Source organism: Delphinus delphis, chromosome 2, assembly GCF_949987515.2.
Source record: "Delphinus delphis chromosome 2, mDelDel1.2, whole genome shotgun sequence".
Taxonomy (NCBI): domain Eukaryota; kingdom Metazoa; phylum Chordata; class Mammalia; order Artiodactyla; family Delphinidae; genus Delphinus; species Delphinus delphis.
Genome location: NC_082684.1, coordinates 147,648,762 through 147,669,606, shown reverse-complemented (window position 1 = coordinate 147,669,606; position 20,845 = coordinate 147,648,762). Strand labels below are relative to the sequence as shown.

General features: G+C 36.5%; 1 protein-coding gene across 1 annotated transcript in view; it reads left to right on the top strand.

The window, feature by feature from the left end:
- The window catches only part of UNC13C (unc-13 homolog C), a 574,105-nt gene that overhangs the window by 505,681 nt on the left and 47,579 nt on the right, over nt 1-20,845 (top strand). Inside the window, exons 26-29 of the mRNA XM_060005943.1 lie at nt 2,280-2,403; nt 4,929-4,985; nt 11,161-11,241; nt 19,331-19,478. Of these exons, the coding sequence (XP_059861926.1) occupies nt 2,280-2,403; nt 4,929-4,985; nt 11,161-11,241; nt 19,331-19,478 (410 nt within the window). The remainder of the gene's footprint in view (nt 1-2,279; nt 2,404-4,928; nt 4,986-11,160; nt 11,242-19,330; nt 19,479-20,845) is intronic.

Sequence of the window (20,845 nt, the reverse complement as noted above, 5' to 3'; positions counted from 1 at the left end):
ATACGAGGCATGGAGAGTTGTGGAAATTTTCTGGGCTAATACAGAATGTACAGCCATAAAGCCACTTGTTAGAGGACTTTTTTTAAAAAGTTAGGTATTAATTCTGTTCTCAAGGAGCTAAGAGTTTAGAAAGAAAAAATAAGAAAAGTAGAATAAATGCAATAAGGTGTAAAGTAATAATCTCCTGTTCAGATGGTCAGTAGAAATTCCACTTGGGTTGGGTCTTCTTTAAAGGCAGTTAGGGTTTAGATGTATGGACATAGGGGATGGGCGTTCCAGGGGGTAGGAAAAGCAGCTGGATATGTTTTCATGAGAATATGATCAACTGTGTGACAGGAAATCATATTAGCAGCTAGTCTACATGGCATTTGAAAATGGTCTGGTTAATTGGTTCTGTGGTCAGCCAAAATAGATAGCTCAGGTTCCAAAATTTATGTGTTCAGCTTGCATTATCAAGTTGGTTAACTCTGACTAAATTAAGGAAGCAGTTGCTAGATTTCCCCTCTATTTTTTGTTATTTAAAATGAACGATTAAGGGCCAAAGTAAGTCTTCAAGGTGGTTTTGAGACAATCCCTTTAAAAATTGTTATATTATAAATGTATAGACTCTCTTTGTGCAGCCTCTTCTTTATGTTCCATTTTCTCCATCAAGACCTCACCACTCTATAAAACAAGCTATAAGGGCCATTTCCAGCCAGCAGAAATCCCATGCAGAGCCGCAAACATGTCAACAATTTTATTCCTATTGGTTCAGCTCCAGTTTAAACAGGGTTAGTTAGCATGCCAAGTACATCAGCTGACCATAAAAACAAGATCAATTTTTAAACTCAGACCTTTTGGAAATGGAAATGACACATCTGCTGTAAAATGGGCAGGTTTGTTGTGTCTTAAATCATCCTAGGAATTTCTCTGAGGGTAGGTTCTGCTGTTCTTCCATGACACATCATCTGGTTTCCACCCTATGTTCTATCAGAACCCAGTTTATAAATTCTGAGTCCAAAAGTACAGAGTACTTAGTAGCACTATAGAAAGTCCATGAGGCTACCTTCAAATATATGACCCCCACCTTTGGCCCTCTGTGCAACAGGTTTGATTAACTCTTATTAAAGGAGTCTCGAAGAGTTCAGCATCATATTATGGTACATTCCGTAAATCTTTATGCAGCACTGTGCCTTCATGTATTGCTGGGCCTTCACACACAAGTACATTTACCAAGGGTAGCATGGGGCATTGGACAATGTACTGGCTCTCGGCCCTCACTTACTAGCCTCACTTCCTTAAACAAGTTCCCCAATGTCTCTGAGCTGGGTTTTGATTTCTAAAATGGATATACTAGATACTCATATAATAAATGAGAAATCTGCAGAAGAGGTTTCTAAATTAAAGTGTTATATAAATGCTAGATGATGTTACCATCACTATCTCACCATGAGAAGAATTTGTAAGAAATACCTTAAACCTATTAAAGTTGGTAAATTGGGAATCTAGAAAATCTGAACTCAGAGAACAAATTTGTGCTGGCTGGAAATAGGTAAAGGGAGTCAAAGGGTACAAACTTCCAGTTATAAGATAAATAAGTCCTGAGATATATGTAGTATAGTAACTAGTAACTATAGGAAACTATACTAAATTATATATTTGAAAATTGCTATGAGTAAAACTTTTTATCACAAGCCAAAACAAAATAACTATGTGAGGTGATGAATGTTAACTAAATTTATGGTGGTGATTGTTTCATAGTATGTACATATATCAAATCATTATCTTGTGCACCCTAAACGTACACAATGTTATATATCAATCGTATCTCAATAAACCTGGAAAATAAAGTTGGTAAAGTTTTGCTCTTGAGTGAAATCATATGCATGTTTGCCATGTTGTTATGTTGGTCCAGTGCCAGATAGTGATGAAAATGTGCTTCTTTGGTGTTTGGCCTGTACCATGAACATGGAGCATGTAGTAAATACAAGTCTGGAATGCAGGTAAAAATTGTGTACTTTGGGAGCCTTGATGTCAGTTTAGGATGCAATTTAAGAAAGGAAATCCTCTGAATTCATTTTCTACCAAACAGTGAATTACCTAATGATGTATAATATGATGAAACAGATTTTTGATATTATGTATTTTTTTTCCGTAAATGAAATGAAATTTAGCATCTGAAAATTATAAAGACCTATTCAGGTATTTGAATATCAGTGCTGAAAATGTGAATTTCTGATCACTCAAATGATACCTCAATAAGAGACTTAGAAGTGATTGTGTGTTTTATTTCATTTCAGATTAAGTCTCTCAGCAAAAATCTGTGAGAAAACAGTCCTGAAGCGAATATTGAAAGAACTGTGGAAGCTAGTTCTCAACAAAATAGAAAAACAAATTGTCCTCCCTCCTCTGACAGATCAAACAGTAAGTATTCGAACTAACATTTGATTATATTTTCAATAGCCCATCTAATTGTTTTTTGTTTCAATGAATGGTTTTGATCCAGATGAAATAGTAATTAAATTCATTTTGGGAAAAAGGGTGTGGTATACAGTGTCTTAGCAATGATCATTCCAATGACATCACCTTGTACAAATCAATTTTTTTCTTTTCCATTATGGCTTATTACAAGATACTGAATGTAGTTCCCAGTGTTAAACAACAGGATCTTGTTGTTTATCCATTCTCTATATAATAGTTTGCATCTGCTAGTCCCAAACTCCCAATGCAATCCTCCCGCACCCCCATCACAAATCAATTTTAAATAGTGGCAATAGCAGTCATACTTCACACTGGCTTGACATTTCAAACGTTATCTCTTGAAAAACAAATGTATCAAAGTTCAACTTGTAGAGTTATCTGGTCTACACATGTAATTTTTATTTAATTTTATTATGACCCACCCCCACCCCAGGGAAATACATTTTTGATAGAATATGCCCGCTGTGTTTCTTTCTGCAATTTTACAGTTGAAGAAGATAAAGCCAACACTGCTATCTGGAATTTTTTTTACTTTTCCCTTTTGCTTTTATCTATCACCTTCGCACTTCGTGGTTAATACAGGAGACATCTTTTAGTGCATTTGAAGAATGTGATTGTATCATACACAGTGAAATCAAAACCAGAAAGATCAGTTGGCAGCAAAAGTCAGACAGTGGTCAAGTGGATACCCTGTCCAGCTAACTCAGCGTATCCTGAGCCAAGCGAGGAAAGAAATAACCCTAACAAGCACCTGCTATGGAATAATTTTTTTGTCTGTGACTGAGGACGATAAGTTGATGCAATAATGAGTAATTGTAAACTAAACTAAAATATATATTGACACCATTAATCATGCACACTCAGTCCATATTTATCCAGTGAGATTATATAGAAAATGTTTTCTTGTAAAGTGTTCCAAGGTGCAAAGATTCATATGTTTGTGTTGATTTACGGCCAGACAGTGAGTGTTAAATATAAATCACTTTGAGTTTTGCTTCATGCCATGAGTGTATGGTATAATCATTATAGCCTACACGTGTGGGCAGCCAAATCCCATACAGAAACACACACACACCCCCCACATTCGCACACACCCCTTATTCTTCTATAACACGTAATGCATTTCTGTAACACCAGTGACCTGTCACTTAATTTGCCAATAGAGGAATGATGTCAGTGCAATGTGCAGGTTGGGTTGCTTTATTAGTAAATTTTTCTAGGTGAGAGGCGTGGGAATATAACAGAAGAGTATATACTTCAGCAGAAAAGGAAAGAGCACTCAGCTTGGCTGCTACATAGGCAGGAGCCCTTTCATCCTGTTTTTAAAAAGATAAAAAAGAGGAAGGGGGCATACTTGCACATTGGTCTGTATCCAGATACATGCACCTAGCTTCTCACACATGGCAGGCTACCCTGTGCTCAGAGCTCCACTTCTGCAGGCATTGTCTCAGCCCACGTTATACTCTATTGTGCTGTTGTTTGGGGTTTTTTTTACATTTTTAATATCCCTCGAGGTAGCCCCCAGCTTCACTGAGCTCCCTTTGAGCTGTTCATGCTGTCTCCCAAAGTAGCAGTTATTGTTTTTGATAGTTCTTTGGTAACAAAATTGCATGGACTTTGCACTGCCCCCTCCTATTTTCCCCAAAAGCCCTACTATTTCTAATGCACAATTTTATAGAATATAAGTTTTTTCAAGACTACATCTATGTTATAATAGCAGAAATGCTGTATATGACATTTCATTTTTTGATATAAGATCTTCCCTAGGAAAGCTAACCATCACCTCAATTTTCTCGAACATCAAGATCTCCAAGTATGGATTTCTCAATGAATATACAGGCTCCAATAAAAACATGGAGACTGCTACTTCAGAATAGCTGGTTTTCCTTATTGTGAAAACATTCTAGGCTACTGTTGAGTATTCTACTAGTGCTTCTGATGTTTATTCTGATGTTTTTCAAGCTCTCCCCAGGGCCTTGGGGTACTAGGGAAAACCTCTGGCTGAGGGAGGAGTTACGAGGGCAGGGCTCTGAGAGATTGGATGGCATGTCAGGTGGACTAGCTCCACCTTCTTCAGCTGTGGATCTTGACATTTTGCATAGATTAATTTTGGGGGGTGGGGAGTGGAGGGAAGTAGTTGCCTCTGCTACAAATAAAGAAAGAAAAGATAAAGCTCTCTGAGGTCATACATACACTACACTAAGCTGGATACACTAGCAGTAACCCATTCAGTAACTCAGACTAAAACTTCCAGAAGTAGGATGCCTATGAAGATAGTTGTATTGCCAGCAGTACTAGATGTCTTTGATCCAAGTTGTAAAATAGACCAGTCAAGGGCTTATGGCATTAAGGTCACAAATATAATAAGAAAAATAGAGTACATTGTCTATTGACTACATTTCTACTTTGAGCGTTACCGAAGTTATGACTGAGTCCTCTTCTCTCCTTTTCTATGTGTGTGTCTCTAGGGACCCCAGATGATTTTCATTGCAGCTAAAGATCTGGGACAACTATCCAAACTGAAGGTAATAAGAATAAAGCAATTACTAGTTGTCTATGAAAAGTAATGAGCTGACTACAACTCTGAGAAACCAACCTCCTATTAGTAATGGTATTGAATATGGCAGGACTATAGGAGAATGTGTGTCTGGGATCTCACAATCTGCTTTAAGAATGAATCAGATCAAAATTTAGGGACTGAATTGTACTGTCTTCTTCTCCCCACACTCCGTATTTCTCATATTTTCCAATTCGTAGAGCAACTGGGAATTTTTGACTTTGTGTTGAAGCATGAAGCATTACTGCTTTAAATTAGACTAAATTAGAGAGCATATTTTCTTCTCTACAGTAAACTGACTTTGTATGAATAAAGGCAAAGAATGCTTCATAGAAATCCAGAAAAGTCTAGAGAACTCTTAAGGCAAGAAACCTAATGCGGGAAAATAAACTCATCAAAGCAGACATTGAACTCGTCGACATAATCAACCCCATTACAGCAAGGATTTGCTGTATAAATAACCTTACCTTTTATTATCGCTTGAGACTCACAAGACTTTGCAGTTGTGCAGGGAACCTCAGGTTTTTTCCCCTCTAGAATAGGAACTTGATTGGTTAAAATATATATTGCAGTTCTGTGACGGGCTTTTTTCACTTAGCATAATGTCCTGCAGGTTCATCCATGTTGTAGTACATGGCAGGATTTCCTTCCTTTTAAAGGCTGAATAATATTCTACTGTAAGTATATACCACGTTTTTTATCCATTCATGTATCAGTGGACTACATATAGGCCAACATTGTGCCTGTAGCTGAAATATTTGTTCCTGTTCCATTACTACCTATTAGAATATAGTATAGCATGGGGGTGGGTTCCAGATACTGACCACCTTGGCTCAAATTCTACCTCAGCTGCTTCCAAGCATGTGATACTGCCCAAAGTATTTAACCTCATTTTCAGATTTGGCATTTGTAAAATCCAGACAATGTTAGCACCTGGTTCAGAGAATTGTTGTGAGGATACATGAACTAATGCATGCATTATCTTTGCATGGTGCCTGTCAAGAGTATGCCACCTCCCACTCACAGAGGTTATCTTGCTTCCTCCCCCAGCTGGCAGCTCAGGGTTAGGTATCACTGGCACTGTTTTGTGTGTACAACACAGGCAAAGGATATCCATTTGACTGTATAATTACTTACTGAGATAAAATAGGTGCCCTATAATGTCAGTACTTTATTATATCACCTTCATTATCCCCTTTGTCAGAAAAACATTAAAAGCCAATAATCCATTTAGAAGACATAACCATGACATAAAATTCTCACAGGTATTCAGTGATGTCGGTGGTTCAGAGGGAAAGTAGAAGGTAGATGTCACTGTCAAACTATCGTTTTGGATCTTGATCTCCATTGCTTTCTTCATTCCTCTTATTACCTCCCTGACATTTCTAGTCCCTACTTTGAAAAATGGATTTATATAGTATTGAAGTTTCTCATAGAAAACCATGAAAGTGAAACATCACAGTGGCTTATTACAAAAGAAATAGCCCTGGCTATGTGTCTAGCATTCTGTGTGACATCGGGAAACATATTCCATCTCCCCCAGCTTCAGTTTTCTGAACTGAATGTTTGTTATATCAGCTATAACTATTTCAGTTTCAAGTGATGGAAAGCCACACTAACAAAAGCAAGAAAGGAATTCATTGCTCCATGAAACTTTATACTCCTGGGATAACTCTGGTTTCCATCACTGCTTGATTAGGAAGTGAAACAATGTTACAGAACCCAGTTACTCACTGTCTCTCAACTCTGCTCTTTCCTTGTTTGACTTACTGCTTTAACAAACCTCCCTTCCTGTTTGTAAGATGGTTCCCTGCTTATATCTAACATTTTTGAACTTGAAATCTTGTATTAAAAAAAAAAAAAAACAACACCCCCACCCCCCCCTTGGTGCAAGGAATTCCAGCAAAATCCACTGGCACATCATCAACTCTAATAGAATATTTTCACCACTCCCAAGCCAACTACTGTGGCCTGGGGAATGGCATATGCTATTTGGCTTAATTCACATACCCACCCACCCCTGAGCTGGGGGTGCAGGCAGCCCGTTCAAATCTTATGAACACTAAATGGGAGAGACCGGATCCTCAGTGGGCATATGCACGCTACCTGGGAAAAATCAGAGTCCACAGAAAACATCACACTTTAGGTCCCTTCATGGCCTCAAAATTTCCTCAATTCAGTGAATTCTCTTTTGATTATAATGAACTAAAAGCAAATTATGAATAAAATGTCCTAAAAGAGTTAAATTCATTAAGACTGAAATAATCTGAAGGACTAAAAATAGATTCGTGTTATCCATAGGTGATGGAAAAATAACTTAGTTTTAAATCATGTTTTCCAATTATTGTCCCTTGATTTTTAAATTTTTGGTCCATTTAGTTGTTATTATTTGAATTACAGAGCAATAAGCCCTCTATATTGTTATCTAAAAAATTAAAACTCTAGCCAAAACACAGAATTGAAAATTTTTTAACTGAAGTTGATTTATTGTGTTGTGTTAATTTCTGCTATACAGTAAAGTGATTCAGTTATACATATATATACATTCTTTTAAAAATTCTTTACCTTTGTGGTTTACCGCAGGAGATTGGATATAGTTCCCTGTGTTACACAGTAAGACCTTGTTATTTATCCATTCTATATATTATAATGGCTTGCATTTGCTAACCCCAAACTCCCAATCCATTCCTCCCCCAACCCCCGCTTGGCAACAAGTCTGTTCTCTATGTCTGTGAGTTTGTTTCTGTTTTGTAGATAGCTTCATTTGTGTCATATTTTAGATTCCACATATAAGCAATATCATGGTATTTGTCTTTCTCTTTCTGACTTACTTCACTTAGTATGATGACCTGTAGTTCCAGCCGTGTTTTGCTGCAAGTGGCATTATTTCATTCTTTTTTTATGGCTGAGTAGTACTATTGTATATATGTACCACATCTTCTTTATCCATGCATCTGTCAATGACATTTAAGTCGTTTCCATGTCTTGGCTATTGTGAACAGTGCTGCAATGAACATAAGGGTGCATGTATCTTTTTGAATTGTAGTTTTGTCCAGATATATGCCCAGGAGTAGGATTGCTGGATTGTATGGCAACTCTATTTTTAGTTTTTTGAGGAACCTCCATATTGTTTTCCATAGTGGCTGCACCAACTTACATTCCTACCAACAATGTAGGAGGATTTCCTTTTCTCCACACCCTCTCCAGCATTTCTTATTTGTAGAGATTTAATCATGGCCATTCTGATCCGTGTGAGGTGATTCCTGATTGTAATTTTGATTTGCATTCCTCTAAAAATTAGTAATGTTGAGCATCCTTTCATGTGCCTGTGGCCATCTGTGTGTCTTCTTTGGAGAAATGTCTATTTAGTTCTTCTGCCCATTTTTTGATTGGGTTGTTTGGTGTTCTATTGTTGAGTTGTATGAGCTGTTTGTATATTTTGGAAATTAACCCTTCTCAGTCACATCACTTGCAAATATTTTCTCCCAGTCTATAGGTTGTCTTTTCATTTTGTTTATGGTTTCCTTTTCTGTGCAAAAGGTGGTACATTTTTTGGTTTGTTTTTTATTATTGTTTTTAACACCTTTATTGGAGTATAATTGCTTTACAATGGTGTGTTAGTTTGTGCTTTATAACAAAGTGACCCAGCTATATGTATATCCCCATATCCCCTCCCTCTTGCATCTCCATCCCATCCTCCCTATCCCACCCCTCTAGGTGGTCACAATGCACCAAGCTGATCTCCCTGTGCTATGTGGCTGAAAAGCTTGTACATTTGATTAGGTCCCATTTCTTGGTTTTTCCTTTTATTTCTGTGGCCTTGGAAGACTGACCTAAGAAAACATTGGTACAATTTATGTCAGAATGTTTTCCTATGTTCTGTTCTAGGCAGAACTGCAAATTTTATGAAGCTGTTTTCCCATATTTTACTAGAATGTCACTTTCAATGTTTTCATTTTAAATCATGGGTCTTTTCATTTTCATGTATTAATTTGAAAGCATATTTGATCCACAGGAAAAGCATCATTTGAAATAACTGTATTGATGAGTAAATTCAGAAATCCTATATAGAAATATTAACAAATGACTACCTTACTTAAAAGAACAAGGAAAATAGAACAATGAGGGAAACTAATTGCTTTTCTGCATGTGATTATGATTTAGGATTAATTCATTAAGCAAACATTTATTCAGATGTTGACATATTCTATATTACTTCATCCTCTGGAACTTATAATGTATGTATATTAAGTATGTCCAACTTATCACTATTTTATGGGATCAGATTTATTTGGCATAACATTTTTTAAAAAATGAATACATCTTTATGAACGGGTGATACAATATCAAAACCAGTTACTAAAAATACATCTGAGACTATGAATTTATGCAAGCAAGGAGTAACTCATTACAAGACTTTTTCAGAGACTACCTTATTTCAATGAGCTATTGCTAAATCCCAGAAAATCATTTCTTGCAAGAATTGTATTTTTCTATAGCTCTAACATATATTATGTATTATAGCATCTATTAAAAAATAATCTGACCTCATCAAAAAGCCAGTCAAGATTGATGAAGGCAGAGAGATTTATTTAATATAAAGTAAAGCATTTCTCTCTATAATTTGGCAAAAAATTTCCATCCTTTTTTTGGGTCTCAACCATTTTTTAAATATTTTTAAAATATTAAATGGACTCATGTTTGTGTTGAAATCCCTATATCCGAGAAAGAGGCAGTGAGATGCAGAATTGTATATCATGGGTCCAGCATTATACCATGTTTTCAACAATATTCAAAGGAGTGTGATTCCATTCAAGCATATTGAATCATTTAGCATATGCTGAAGAAGTACAATTCAATTACGAAAAACATATTGAGGGCCTAGCAGGTGATAATTGCCAAGATAGGCACTGAAAGTCTGCAGAAGTGAGTAAAACATATAGATTATCTTCAGAAAGTCATGGCCTCTACTAAATGACAGAGTAAGACAAAGGCTAGAATAGAAGGATGAGCCACTGTCTGTGACTGTACAATTCATACATTGCACAAAACTGTCCCACTAAGGGAGTGAATGACGGCTGACTTAGGGACCATGCAACACTTGCTAAGCCACATGTATTGATGTGCAGCTGTGCCCCGTAGAAAAAGAGGCACCTTTTATTACTAACCAACAGCACTGATCCCTTGACCAAGTCATGTATTCTCAGAGCTACATCAGCTTTCCTTCTAATTCACAAAGAGGCACGTACATAAGTTAGAATTTAAGTTCCAGGAGGATAAAAGTCTGTCTTTCATGAAACAATATATCTGTCACCTAGAACAGTGCTGGCACATAATAAGCACTCAATAAATATTTGTTGAATGTTGTTGACATAGAATAGTGGACGCCCTGGGGAGATTATATCAATATGGGGGTCAGGAATTTCTAAATTTTTCTTTTAGACAAAGTTCCTTTATTGTTGTCTTCAACTTTCTACCATCATTTCCCTAAAATAGTTTTAAATAAAGAGAGAGTTCATAGTGAACAATGAGGAAAATGCATTGTTAATATGGAAATAAGTTCTAAAATATTGAAAAATGACTTTAAAATATACAAAATCTCCAGAGCCGAAATCAGTTAATTCTTTAGGAATTTTCCGGGTAATGACTAAGCATTAAGGGTATCCGAGAAAGAAAAAGTGGGAGCATTATACTTAAAGTAGGTTTTATCAGTGATAATTGAATGAGGCTAAAATTTACCTCCTAAATCCCTTACATGATGGACCTTCCTCTGTGTGACAGAACAGAAAGCAGGAATTAAGATGGAAAAGCTTGGACACACATTTTGCAGGTTTATCTCTTTTCTTTCCCCTACCATTGGCTTGCAGGTGAAAAATAAAGCCACCTATGAATCAAAGCACTGCTTTTTAAGTAAACATTTAAAAGCATTTTAAAATTAAAACATTCAAAAGCATTCCTTCTTTTGGCAAAATGGATTTTTAGTAAATATCTGACAAAATCATCCTCTAAAATGTGTTCATATGAAAAAGATATCTCAAATGGGAAATATCTGCATACAGGGATTATATACAGATTTTGTTTGAAAACAGTTGTTAAATAAATGAACTGGTAATTTTATAAGCAGTTTTTCACTTGTTTTCCAGGAGCACATGATTCGAGAGGATACCAAGGGTCTGACACCGAGACAGTGTACTATAATGGAGGTGGTCCTGGCTACCATCAAGGTAAGGTTATAGTGTCCCTGGATATGGATCCAGAGTTCTCTGTGTACCCTCAGAGAAAGGTACCCCCATATGCATGTCTGTAGAGCTGTGCCATCCATAGACACAGTAGACAGTTGTACACATACATTCTGGGAGTGTGTCAGACTTAGGCCATACTATGTCATTATTACATCCATATTGCTCTGCCCTTAGAGTTGCTTCCTTTTTCTACCTTTAGAAAATGTGTTTGAAATCTATGTTTAACAGGTGTTTTCAAAGAAAGACATGTACCCCCAAAGCCCAGTTAAATAGATACTTCAGGGGATTTAGGGTTAACAGAATTTCCGTTTGTGTTTTCTATGCTTGCTGAAATGGTTTTGGAAAGATCAATTTTCTCTTCTCTCTTAGTAAGGACAATAATTTAGTTTTCTGCTGAAAACGCAAAGGCATTGCATTGTGTGCATCAATTTTTCATAGCCAGAGGTTAACCAAAAGTTATTGGATTGTGGGCTAAATATAGGCAGATCTCAAAACATAACTTAGAAGTTCTTTGTTTTCATGTGATTCTTTATAGATTTATATACATAAATTTTATATTTATATGTGAAAGTTTATTAAAGAGTGAAAAATTAATTCATCTCCTAAATTTGGACTGTGTCCAATGTCTCAATACTTCACTTGGGGAAGGATGTGTGAATAGTTTAGCAAAGAACTGTGAGCTACCACAAGCCATTTTCCAAGCACAGAATAATCTCACTGGATAGAAACAGACACTGCAACGGTAGTCATTAAAACAGAGTTCTATTTGTATAACAGTTGGACACCTTCAAAACACTATTACTTCATGACTTTTGTAGTTTCAGCATTTAATAAGAGGACATCTTTTGCTGCTTCAGTGTCAAAAACTGCAAAATGAAATTTGTGAGGTGACTATTTTGTGACACCTGGTGGAATGTGGCAAGTGTGAATTTCAGCAGTGAGATGACAGTGATGGAGTTTCTAAAGATGCAGCCAGAGTATGGGCTGGAAGTATAAACATTTTGCAAAATCTTTTTTTTAATGGTAAACATGAAAAAAGAAAAAATAAAAAACCTGTTCTTTTTGAAAATAATTTTCAAAAATATGAATAAGAAATGACTGACCCTATGGAGTTATAGAAGCACTAATGGCTACAAATAAGGAAGTGATAGTAGAAAAAATAACTCTGAGGCACACCGTAAAAAAAAAAAAAGTAAGATTTTTAAAATCAGAATTCAGCCCTTCATGGATTTTATAAGGTCAATGGATGACTCTAAGAGAGAGCGCAAGAAAAATATGTTCTGTGAAAATAGAGAATGGCATTCAATGTACTGACAGGCCTGGCTCCTGTTCCTAACCCCAGCGTTTCTCTAATTCTTCTTGGTGGGGACAAATGACCACCTCCTGCAGGACTAGTTCTGCCCAAACTCTGGGACAATCCTGATCCCCAAGCAGATCCCCCTGATCTACGTGTTGACAGCTCAACTATCCCATTTTCCTTCCCAGGTCATCCAATGATATTTTAGTTCAGCCTCAGCCACCAGACCCTTGCCTTGCTCTTCAGGAAAAAACTACTGCCTGGTGTCCAACATCCAGCAAATGGATCCACATCATTATCTTGTTCTCCAGGACCAGAGTCTGACCCTGGTCCTTCTGAACCTCAGAGTCTGAGGTCAGGTCTTCAGTCTCCTTATTTCCCAACTTTTTCTCTGGGGTCCCCATGCTAACACCTGCTTTACCTGCTTTGAGACCCTCTTATCTTTTCTGATTCTGAAATTCGCCCTGACTATACTACAAGGCACTAACCGTAATGTTGACTGAAAAGGAATTCAGGAGAAAGAGGAGTACTACTTAAAAGAATTGTAGCCTCAAGAGCTAGTGATTCAGTGTCTGCTGGGAGCCCAGCAAAGGGAATACTGTAAGGCAGAGACTTCATGAGAAAGATATTCTTATATCGAAGCAGTAGATGCTACCCAGGCTGCCAAAGACATGATCCTTAACTCCTCTTTAGCTGAATTTAAGCAAATGAGCTGGACATGAGAAAGTGAGAACTGAAGGAAGAGAATGCTATGGAATTTGTAGACTATAGACTGAAATAGTGTTTGCATTATTTCAGTCATCTTTCATATAGGTAAATTCTCTCTCCTGATCCTTATAAGCATCCTGGGTGTTAGGTACATCAAGAATGATCATTCACATTTTACAGATGAAAAAGCAGAGGCTAAGCAGGTTTAACTTGTTTGCCTAAGGCCACAGAGTTGCTTGTAATTGGCAGAGCTGAGAAAAGATTCCAAACTCTAAAATCAGTGTCCTTGCTTCTATGTTTCGTTATTTAACTAAATGTTAACAAAGTGTAGGAAAATGTAGCAAGCCAAAACAGGTAATATTCCTACAGGGAGATTAGTTCTTTTTAAGTTAAAATACTGTATTTCAATTATTTAGTTTTCTTTTTAATTATTTAAAATAATGTGAAATCCTTCAACCTCTACACAAGTACCGATGAAAATATTAACTTTCTTAAATACTAAAATTCTAATTGGACTGGATTAGTCATACCAGTTGCAGGTAGTTTCAATTGTAAGTTAAAAGGATAGAACATGGCACAAGAAACAAAATTACAATGATCTGCTGCAGCTGGCGTGGTTGGCCTTAGAGACATTACATTTACCTGCCAACACTGAGCCAAATCAACAGTATTTGAAAATAAAAGGACAAGGCAACAGCTCTGAAACAGACAGCTAACAACTTAATCAGTATGTGCAAGCTGCTACAGAGGCCAATGGAGAAACCCTATTTAAAGTTGAGCTTTTGAAGAACTACAATCCTGCATCCTGTGGACCAAAAAACACATTCTCAGAAACTTAGATAAAGTTAAAAGGCAGAGGACTAGGTACCAGATGAAGGAACAAGATAAAACCCCAGAAAAACAATTAAATGATGTGGAGATAGGCAACCTTCCAGAGAAAGAATTCAGAATAATGATAGTGAAGATGATCCAGGACCTTGAAAAATGAATGGAGGCAAAGATTGAGAAGATGCAAGAAATGTTTAACAAAGACCTAGAAGAATTAAAGAACAAACAAACTGAGATGAACAATACACTAACTGAAATGAAAAATACACTAGAAGGAATCAGTAGCAAAATAACTGAGGCAGAAGAACGGATAAGTGACCTGGAAGACAGAATGGTGGAAATCACTGCTGTGGAACTGAATAAAGAAAGAAGAATGAAAATAAATGAAGACAGCCTAAGAGACCTCTGGAACAACACTAAATGCACCAACATTTGCATTATAGGGGTCCAAGAAGGAGAAGAGAGAGACAAAGGACCCAAGCAAATATTTGAAGAGATTATAGTCAAAAACTTTCCTAACATGGGAAAGGAAATAGCCACCAAAGTCCAGAAGGCACAGAGTTCCAGGCAAGATAAACCCAAGGAGAAACACACTGAAACAAATAGTAATCAAACTGACAAAAATTAAAGACAAATTATTAAAAGCAGCAAGGGAAAAACAACAAGTAACATACAAGGGAACTCCCATAAAGTTAACAGCTGATTTCTCAGCAGAAACTCTACAAGCCAGAAGGGAGTGGCATGATCTACTTAAAGTGATGAAAGGGAAGAACCTACAACCAAAATTACTCTACCCAGCAAGGATCTCATTCAGATTCGATGGAGAAATCAAAAGCTTTACAGACAAGCAAAAGCTAAGAGAATTCAGCACCACCAAACCAGCTGTACAACAAATGCTAAAGGAACTTCTCTAAGTGGGAAACACAAGAGAAGTAAAGGACCTATAAAAACAAACCCAAAACAAGAAAATGGTCAAAGGAACATACATACCGATAATTATCTTAAACGTGAATGGATTAAATGCTCCAACCAAAAGACACAGGCTCACTGAATAGATACAAAATCAAAATAAATATATATGCTGTCTACAAGAGACCCACTTCAGACCTAGGGTCACATACAGACTGAGAGTGAGAGGATGGAAAAACATATTCCATGCAAATGGAAATCAAAAGAAAGCTGGAGTAGCTATACTCATAAGCAGATAAAATAGACTTTACAATAAAGACTGTTACAAGAGACAAGGAAGGACACTACATAATGATCAAGGGATCAATCCAAGAAGAAGATACAACAATTATAAATATATATGCACCCAACACAGGAGCACCTCAATACATAAGGCAACTGCTAACAGCTATAAAAGAGGAAATCGACAGTAACACAGTCATAGTGGGGGACTTTAACACCTCACTTACACCAATGGACAGATCATCCAAACAGAAAATTAATAAGGAACCACAAGCTTTAAATGACAGAATAGACCAGATAGATTTAATTGATATTTATAGGACATTCCATCCAAAAACAGCAGATTACACATTCTTCTCAAGTGCACATGGAACATTCTCCAGAATAGATCACATCTTGGGTCACAAATCAAGCCTCAATAAATTTAAGAAAACGGAACTCATCTCAAGCATCTTTTCTGACCACAACACTATGAGATTAGAAATCAGTTACAGGGAAAAAAACGTAAAATACACAGACACATGGAGGCTAAACAATACGTTACTAAATAACCAAGAGATCACTGAAGAAATCAAAGAGGAAATAAAAAAATACCTAGAGACAAATGACAATGAAGACATGACGATCAAAAACCTATGGGATGCAGCAAAAGCAGTTCTAAGAGGGAAGTTTATAGCTATACAAGCCTACCTCAAGAAACAAGAAAAATCTCAAGTAAAAAATCTAAACTTACACCTAAAGGAACTAGAGAAGGAAGAACAAACAAAACCCAAAGGTAGCAGAAGGAAAGATATCATAAAGATCAGAGGAGAAATAAATGAAATAGAAACAAAGAAAACAATAGCAAAGATCAATAAAACCAAAAGCTTGTTCTTTGAGAAGATAAACAAAATTGATAAACCTTTAGCCAGACGCATCAAGAAGAAGAGGGAGAGGACTCAAATCAATAAAATTAGAAATGAAAAAGGAGAAGTTAAAACTGACATCGCAGAAATACAAAGAATCATAAGAGACTACTATAAGCAGCTATATGCCAATAAAATAGTCAACCTAGAAGTAATGGACAAATTCTTAGAAAGATACTACCTTCTAAGACTGAACCAGGAAGAATTAGAAAATATGAACAAACCAATCACAAGTACTGAAATTGAAACTGTGATTAAAAAACACAGAAAAGGGTACCCTCCTACACTGTTTGTGGGAATGTAAATTGATGCAGCCACTATGGAGAACAGTATGGAGGTTCCTTAAAAAACGAAAAGTAGTACCACCATATCATCCAGCAATCCCACTCCTGGGCGTATATCCAAAGGAAACCATAATTCGAAAAGAGACATGTACCCCAATGTTCATTGCAGCTCTATTTACAATAGCCAGGACATGGGAACAACCTAAACGTCCACTGACAGATGAATGGATAAAGAAGATGTGGCACATATATACAATGGAATATTACTCAGCCATAAAAAGAATGAAACAGTGCCATTTGCAGCAACATGGATGGACTTAGAGATTGTCATACTGAGTGAAGTAAGAGAAAAACAAATATCATATGATATTGCTTGTATGTGCAATCTTTTTAAAAAATGGTACAAATGAACCTATTTACAAAACAAATAGAGTCGCAGATGTAGAAAACAAACTTATGGTTACCAAGGGGGAAGGGGGGAGGGATAAATTGGGAGTTCAGGATTGACATATACACACTGCTATATATAAAATAGTTAACTAATAAGAAACTACTGTATAGCACAGGGAACTCTGCTCAGTACTCTGTAATGACCCATATTGGAATAGAATATAAAAAAGAGTAGGTATATGTATAACTGATTCACTTTTTTGTACAGCAGAAACATAACATTGTAAATAAACTATACTCCAATAAAAATTAATTTAAAAAATTAGAGTATAACTGTGACATTCATGCAGTTATAAAACTTGTCCAGAATATTATTTAACTCATCAATTAATGAGGGAACCAGTAAGATCTTATAACTGGCTCAAAGAAGATATCCAAGAACCACACATGAAGATAAGCAATGAGGAAAGCTGAAATAAATTTACAAATAGAGGCAAAACAGATCTAGCCACAAAACAGTCATCAGTTGCATCCCACCAGAAATAATTAATTTGCATTTCTAACAACTCTCAGTTGCCAGGAGATCGTGAAACATCATTGTAGCTGCTGCTCGTTATTCTTTCTGTACTTCACTAATTTAATTCTCCAGCACTTATGCTCAGGTTTGACAAAACTGAAGTTTGTCTGGGAAACACTGAGAGGGAGAATGCCTTCCCCTCCACAGATGCCACCTAGTCCTAGTTCAGTTTATCCCACTGCTCTTTACAGTTAGGGTATATTATTTCATCTGATACTTCCCTGGGTCATTACGTAAACAGAGCTCCAGAGCTCACCCCACCACTCCTCCAGGGAAAACAATCAAGTCCAAGTGAAACCTTCCCCTTTCAATACACTCATTTAATATTTTTCCACTTTAAGTATCATATCACCTTTCCTAAAGAAAGGAACTCTGATATTTTTTTTCATCCACCAAAGCACCTGAAACAATTCCAGACTCTCAGTCTTTGATAAATACTTTCTACATGTGAAAATATTTTAACATTTATATAAGAAGATCAAGGTATAGAACAAGTTTAAATATTACATCTTTGTTGACTCTTCAAAAATAAGAAAAGGCTCTTCCCATTTTGCTGTGCCTCCTCTTCATAACCATAGGTAGCTTTAGGTGCAGCTTGTGTTTTCACAGTGCGCCCAGCTGGAGTGGAAAGGAACTGTAAGTGGCCATGGGTTTTTCTTTGGGAGGAGGGTGTCTGCAGTTGTAACAAACTTTCTTCAGATCATATCACCATTGCCTACTTCCTCAGGCCTGTGCCCTTAGTCTTCTCTACATTACGGTCTCTGAAATTACACTCAGATGCCTACAAATGCTCAGAATGTGTTTCTACTTAGGGAAGAAAACTAAGACAATTATGAATTTTCAGTTCACTGACATGTTTCACCTCAGAAATTTTTAAGAAATGGGATAGAGGGATAACATATATCCGTTTAGGAGAGTGTATCAGAATCATTTGTTGAGCTTTTCCAAAACATGCCATTCTGTGAGAATCCTAGATTGTACGAGGCAGGTTGCAATGAGGGTGTAGTTTAGCTTTGTTGGTACAGGGAGAGAGAGAGAACTATTTATCTAACATTAGTAGAACACTATAAACACATTATCATCTCTAAATGGTTGGGAAATAACATCCTTAGTCCTATCACGTATCTCTAGTGAGTCCTCCAAAGTGATGTCTGTGCTTAATACCTGCAGCATTAGAAGTGCTCATATCCCTCAATCACCTCATTTATTGTCAAATATATATGTTCTCTGTTACCTTACCTATAAATATTGCAATGCTTTGAGTTTGCTGGACGACAAGAGCAAAAAAAGAAGAAGAAAGAAACTCTGTTTCATTGCATTTCTCAGACACAAGGTTCAGGAGATGTTGCATTTCCAAGGACCACTGTGCATCCTCACGGTTGGCCTATGTGTGCATCACTGTGTGATTAGATCATGGGGAAGATGGGAGCAGTGGGCACCTGTCCTAGAATTGCAAACTAGTATCTAGAAAATACATGACCAGGAGATACCTTCTTTATGAAATTTGACAACCCTGGATGTTTTTCTCATGTTCTGGAAACGGAAGTCAACAACCAAGTTGACACAGTATCTAAACCTGGCATTCTGTAAGCATGCTGGCCACTGCATCTTCATGATCCCATTTCTTTAACTTAAGTGTTGAATGAGAGGAAGAGTCTTAAGCTGTGAGGATCTGATGTCTGTGATGCAGAGCAACACTTCAGAGATACTGAGGGAACCTGAACTACGTGGTGATGACTTGGCAGTGGCCAGCTGGTGCTATTTCTTTGTATCTACCTCATGTTGATCATACTGTATTATTCCATCTGAGCCTCACGATTATGGCAATAAAATCCCTCATCTAATACTTCTTTCTAAATGCCTCTGCTTACATTATTTTTTTTCTTTTTAGCAATACTTTCATGCAGGAGGAAATGGCCTGAAAAAGAATTTCTTGGAGAAAAGCCCAGATCTTCAGTCTCTGAGATACGCTCTCAGTCTTTATACCCAAACAACTGATGCCTTGATAAAGAAATTCATAGACACTCAAACCTCACAGAGTAAGTAACACATTGGATGTGAGAATAAGTAAACTGAACACAACTAAACTTCAACATAGAAATCATTATAAATAATATCTCTAATTTGACTATAATAAATTAAAGCAGCAATAAGAATGGGTAATTATTATTCATAGAAAATTGCCCAATCTTTAGCAAATTATTTTATAATTTCAGTAACACTGGGATATGCTCAATACTAAAACTATATAGAGTGGTTGACCTTTGCTCTTGCTTCTAATTTCATAAAATTTAGTAAACCCTAGTTTTGAATATCCATAACTGTGATATTCTCAATTTAGAACAAAAGAGTTAGTGTCTGTTGGTCTTTGTAACTTCCAAAGTAAGAGCATAATTCCCCAAATCCTGACTTCAAATGCAAAAATCTCCTGCTGTCGGGTTTTCAGGAGGGCAAACTCATTTAATCCTAATTTTATATGAGAAAAATTTTAACTTTTACTTTGAAATGAGCCAAGAGCCAAGTATTTTATTGGAAACTCAGATCTGTTTCATGTGGCAAAGTTCCCACCTCATAAGCTTCTAGGATATTACTGTTAAACAACCTTTCTTTCAAGTTGCTTTGTGATTTATTATATTTTGGTAATTCCATGTATTTAAGATTTGGCATTTCTGAGAGATTATTGAAAATGTCCCTCTGAGTCAAAAAAAAAAAAAAGCCATATGCAGGCTCAAACTCTAGAACATAATAAATTGCCTCCCAGATATAATAAAAAGAAATAAGAGGACACTGTCTTCATTCATGAGAGCTCCTTCAAAGGAAGCATACGGATCTTTCTCCTCGGATGAGAATGCTCCAGACTTGTCTATGTTTCGTCATGGATATTTTCATTTTTCTAATTACATGGAAGATAATGCCAAGGTAGGTAGGTGCTAGGTAGGTGCTTGACCTGTCTTTAATATTATACTCTGTGCTTTCTGACAGTATCCGACTAAATGCTATGCTCCTTTTAATGTGATCTTCAAACCCAGCTTACATTTTTAGGATGGTTCCAGAAAGGAGAAAAGAGTTGAGTCATAAAGCCTTGTCAAGATATACATTACTCCTTGAACCCATGATCCCTCAAGGTTTTCTAAACTGTGTAAATATGAATGCAGTTCTAACACATCTTATCAGAATAGTGTCGTTGCTTTATTCCCGAAGAATGTGAGTGTATAAAAACTTAGCTCTGCTTTTACAGGTATACATTATGTGTATATACACACAACCCCATGTTTCAACATAGATGTTACACCAAAGAAACCCCATATGTGTATCAATTGTGGTGTATGGAATTTGGCACACGTGTTGATTTTCTTTTGTATGAATTGTTTGGCAACATCAAAAATAAATAGCGGGAGGGAATAAG